The sequence below is a fragment of the Globicephala melas genome, chromosome 5 (assembly GCF_963455315.2).
Source record: "Globicephala melas chromosome 5, mGloMel1.2, whole genome shotgun sequence".
Taxonomy (NCBI): domain Eukaryota; kingdom Metazoa; phylum Chordata; class Mammalia; order Artiodactyla; family Delphinidae; genus Globicephala; species Globicephala melas.
In genome coordinates this window covers 72369376-72374528 of record NC_083318.1, presented here as the reverse complement: position 1 = coordinate 72374528, position 5153 = coordinate 72369376, and the positions used below count along the sequence as shown (strand labels likewise).

The window sequence follows — 5153 nt, the reverse complement described above, 5'->3', positions numbered from 1 at the left end:
TTATGGAGAAACAGTGGTCTTGTGTAGAAGCGTGATCTTCACGGCTTAGCCAAGCGATCTCTGATCAATATAAAATATAGGGCCAGACATTTGTCTTAGGTTTACCTGGAGGATCAGGAAGGAAATGAATAGGAGATGTGCTATACTCTTGACTAGAAAGCAGCAAATTACAATTTACAACTCTCGCAGGCCGGGGCCTTTGACAAGTTATTTAACTTGTTTTCAAGCCTGTTTCCTCATCTGTAAAATGGGGATAAGAAGAGAATGCGCTTCAGTGGCTTGTTGTGAGACTTAAGTGCTCACCCCAGGAAGGTATCATGCCCGACTCGACGTGCCCAAGAAGTACAAGGTGCCGAGTAATACTTTGTCTGAAGGACAGAAGGTGAACGTTTCAATTAAGACCAAGTCAGACGTCTCCTCTTTTAAAATGAGCTTTATTGTACATAAAATAAATTAATTACAGTTTAAGCCAAAAGCATGAGTGGCTTTTTAAAGTGCATCTGTGTAGGAGATTTGGCGGTCACCCCTGCATCTGTTCACTCGCTTTAAGATAGTGTTTCCGTAGTTAAGCCACAACTCGGCCAGGCCTAGAAACAACCCAGCGTCATTGCTGTGTTTACACAAATCAGACCAAAATAAATGGACACACTTTGTTTTTCTGTACCTGATGCAACGATTAAAAAAAAAAAAATTATACAGTCTCACAATTACTCAAAGTCTGGGGCTGAAGAGTTTGTGTTCTCAACCACTCAACACGTACCCAACTCAGCATACTCACCCCATGGCAGGAGGATGCAGGCCCATAAGCTTACACGCGTCTGTATATATAACATTCGGCCCATAAACTCCACCCTTTTTAGTGGGGTGGTTCTTTAAAAGAAAAAGAAACCTGGGTATCCTTCAGGTTAGAAGGGCATTCTATAAGGAAGCGTATTCCAGAGACACATATACTCGTGTAAGAAAAGCAATTCTTCCTCTTGGGAGGAGGGGAAAAAAAAAAAAAAGGAAAAGAAAGAAAGAAGAAAAAAAAAAGAGGAAAGCCTGTGAATGCTTAATCCATTCTTTCATTCCCAACGTAAATCACATCAATATATTGGCTGAAATTACAACTGACTGTCATTTACAAGGTAGTTAACAAAATCCCCAGCGATCATGCCCCGTCCCCACTCCGGAGGAAAAGACATGGAGGACATTTCATGTATTCGGAGGGTGGCAGTGGGCTCGTTCAAGCTGCATCAGTTCTATCCCCCTGCTCAGGACAACGCTTCCTCGTCTGCAGCAGTTCCATGGGCCCTCCTGGCCCCTCTGCTCCAGCCCTTCCTGGAACCATGAATAACGGCCAGCATCCAACATTCCTGCAGAACCTCGGGCCTCTTCCCGGGAAGACCAAAGCCCCTCGAGCAGCTCGGCGTCAGACAGAGGTGACAGTCCTGACTTTGGCAGAGAGCGCTTGCTTGAACCTCCTCTTCAGGTCCTGCATGTTGGGGGACTTGGGCCTGGGGATGAGGGAGGTCCGTCGCTTCTCTGGCGTGCCACTGGGCTGCTGTTTGTGACTCACTTCCTTGCACAGCACGTGGAAAGCGCTGTAGACGTCGTTGTCGTTCTCGCTGACGGACACCTCGTAGAAGGAGCAGCCCAGCATGCTGGCCAGCTGCAGTCCAAGCTGAGGGTCCACCTGCCTGATGTGCAGCAGGTCGGCCTTGTTGGCCACGACGACCACGGGCAGCCGAGTGCCCGGGTGCAGCTGCTGCACGTGCTGGTGGAGCAGGCCGGTGAGTTCGTAGCTCTTGTAGTCAGTGATGGAGAAGACGATCACCACAGCGTCTGCCCAGCGGATGCATCTATTCAGCTGCTCGGTGCAGCTCAGGCCGTTCTCGTGGACCTGAAAGAGAGGGATGACGGCAAGGTGAAGGGTGAGGGCCGGAGAGAGCCCTGGCTCAGCTGGAGAGAGAATTCAAAAAGCCCTTAGCGGGAACACCAGGTTGCAGGCCGTAAACAAGTTCTATCCCCCCCTCGCTTCAGCTTTCTCGACAATATGTTGATCCAGCTGCACGGAGCTGGAATAAATAACAGAGCAGCTCACCACACTCGAGTGGAAAATTGACCTGCAGAGAACTCCATGCAGAGAGACTTTGTAGTTGCATAAAATGGGAAATTAACTGGCTAGACAGTAAGTCTGGGGAAGTAAAGATAGGAGCTGGAAGCATTTAAACCTGGATAACTGCCCAGTTCAAGAGGGGGAGAAAAAAAATACACACGCGTGCATGGCTCTTTGTCTATAGCGTAACTTTCCACCATATAAAAATGATTCCAAGTGTTTGGAGACTATACCTAGATGTTTGATTTCTAATGCCAAAAACACAAATGTAAAAACTGACCTTTTTAACCATAGCAAGGGCATTTTGCCAAATCCAAGTGTGTTTGGTTTGGTCTTTCCTGCTGGGTAGAATCCTCCTACGAGAAGATTTCTGCCCCTTAGCCAAGTCTCCCAAATTAAGCCAGGCTAAGACTGACCAACAGCCAGATACAACTGAAGTGTCAAACAACATATAAAAGCCTAGTGACTCCCCAAGTCTCTCTCCTCCTTCAGCAAGAGGTACTTTGGAAACAATCGAACAATTCCACGGCCAAGCAGACTCCCCTTTGATCTAGTCACATATCTCAGATACTCACCTGAATACCTGGAGTGTCTTGAACCTGAATAGCCAGGGTTTCACCTTCTATTTGGACTTGTCTGGTATAGAGATTACCTATAAAGGCAAAATTTCAAAAAAAAAAAAAAGATTATGTCCTTCCTTCTTGTACAACTTTTAAAACATGGTGGGATATTTTTTTAACTTAGAAATTATAACCTGAACCAATGCACAAAAATATGCTGTAGTTTATTCTGTTTAATGGGCTTAGTTCAGATTTTTTTTTTTAAACAACTGCAATTTTAACCCCATTTTAGCAGGTTTATTAAAACTAGGACAAAGCTTGTACATTTTTGGAACCTTAGCTGTCGAATTTTAAACGAAGGTTCCATGTTTAGAGAATTTCCGTGAAAAAAATTTTTCTTGTTCAGCATGTGTGGAATTTGTTTTATTTTAGTACTTATCGCTCTTTGGCATAAATTTATATTCTAGCTATTAGATATAATGGTTTGGTGGGCAAATATTGTTAGTAAATTCACAACCAACATAATCAGTTGGAATACAAGTGTAACATAACATAGCTGACTCTACATCAAAGCACAAGGCTGCCATGCCTTATCTTGGGATGGTTTATATAGTGCGTTCCAAATAATCCCCTGTAGGTACTTCATATGGTCTAAGGAATTAAACAATTTGCTAACAGAGCATAGGTAGAAAGTCCTTAAGCCTCCCCAGTGGACATTCTTAATCACAGGGATTGAAAAAGTGTTCTATCATTTATTCAGGAACTCTCCTCCTAAAATTTTACCATTTAGTTATTTTTCTTTGTTAAGAAAAGAGAACTTTAGGTTTACAACTGCTCTCCTTTGGCCTTTGCTTTAAAAGGTCACCTCTGAAAGGCAGCCAGCAGAGAGGGCGAGGGGTAGGGGGAGGAGCTGGCCATCTTTTTTTTTTTTTTTTTATGACTTTTGCAGGAGTGTTTTGAAGGGAGAGGCTCTTGAGTACAAAGGGTGCTTCCAACTGGGGTCCCTATAGTTAAAACATACCAAGGGGAATACTTTCAGGCACTTGATAAAATGATGAATGGGCTTGGAATGGAATGAGGCCAGATGGCAGTTATGGGAAGCGGGGGAGCACGGGACGGGGGCAAGGGAAGTTGCAAGTGGCAGGATCCCAGTGCTCAGACAGTCACTCTGAAGGAACCTGCCTGGTAGACACTGAAAAAAAAAAAAGGGAACAGCAGTACTGGTGCAAGCTGACAGCATTTTCCTCAAATACATTTCCTCACCTGCATTTCTTTCATAGTCACCGATGAATCGTTTGGTGAGGAACCGGACCACCAGAGCTGCAGGTCAGAAAAGAGAAGGGAAAGAGAGTTAACCTTGGCACAAGAAGTTAGGTTGGTCTCCACCCCTCCCCCAACCTAAAAAGCAACTCTCAGAGAAAGCCAGCCGACCACCACGTGAAATTCCTACCCTGCAGCGACGGGGAGGGGGCTGGAAGGCGTCGTGAATTATGGCTCTGTCCAGCTGGATGGGTCATTTGGTCCACCACCATCCTCGGAGCCCGGCTGAGCCACACCTAAGCCTTCCCGCAGACAAATGTCTTTCCTAACCTTAAAGATCTCCAGGAGAGGTTACGTAAACTAACTCCCCTTTCTGTGCCAGGGACTGCCAGAGGCTCAAGAACCCTAGAATTCGAATCCCAGTTGTGTCGGTGGTGTAGAGGGGTCGTCTGGCCATCAGCAGTTTGTTTCCCTCATCTGATGAAGGAGGAGAGTGGAAACGAAGATGGCTGAGGTCCCTCCCGAGGGGCAGCGGATCAGTAGGAGAGGGTGGGCGATCCGGCTGCAGCTCCCACCTCTCCCCCACGCCTCGTTTAACCGCAACTCTCAGTGGGGGCCGCCCAACTCCAGCCCCAGAGGTAAGCGGGTTCTCGCCGGAGCGCTAAGACTCACCTGTCTTGCCCACGCCACTGGCGCCCACCACAGCGATCTTGACCAGGCGGCGGCCCGCCGCCCCCAGGCAGCAATCGGCGGCGGCTACGCTGCCCGGGGCGGGGTACTCGGCGATAGTGCACATGTTCTGAATGAGGCGCATCGCCGCTTCGGCAGGGGCTTCAGCGCGCGGGACAGGACCTGCGAGACAGGAAGAGGCTCGCGCTACGCAGGAGCGGGCTGGTGGACCGGGCAGGGGCCTCCGCGGTATTAAAAAAAAAAGAAAGAAGGAAAAAGAAAAAAAGCCCCGGAGCGGGCGCGGCGGGAGACTCCGGCTGGCTCGGGTTCCAGGCTGGGACTGCAGCAGGGCTGCGCGCGCGCTGTTTTCTCCGGGGCCGGCCCCACCCCTTGTTTCCCGCGGCCAATCCCTGGGCGCCCTGCGCGAGGCCCCGCCCCCGGCGCCGCTCCGCGCGCGCCACGCCCCTGGGGTCGCCCAAAACCAGTGCGGGGCCCCGTGAGGCTCGGAGAAAATGGAGCAGCCGGCAACAGGAGGCAACGGGTGGGCCGGAGCCGACGGCGCAGCC

The 5153-nt window shown here is 49.0% G+C and overlaps 1 protein-coding gene across 1 annotated transcript; it reads right to left on the bottom strand.

Annotated features, from left to right (window-relative positions):
• Positions 1 to 417: 417 nt before the first annotated feature.
• RASL11B (RAS like family 11 member B) lies at positions 418 to 4943 on the bottom strand. Its single transcript, XM_030880533.2, has 4 exons — positions 4591 to 4943; positions 3922 to 3978; positions 2674 to 2750; positions 418 to 1882 (listed from the first exon to the last, which is right to left on the bottom strand). Exons 1-4 carry the CDS (start codon positions 4730 to 4732, stop codon positions 1412 to 1414), a joined length of 747 nt encoding a protein of 248 aa, XP_030736393.1. The 5' UTR covers positions 4733 to 4943; the 3' UTR covers positions 418 to 1411.
• Between the last annotated feature and the right edge of the window lie 210 nt (positions 4944 to 5153).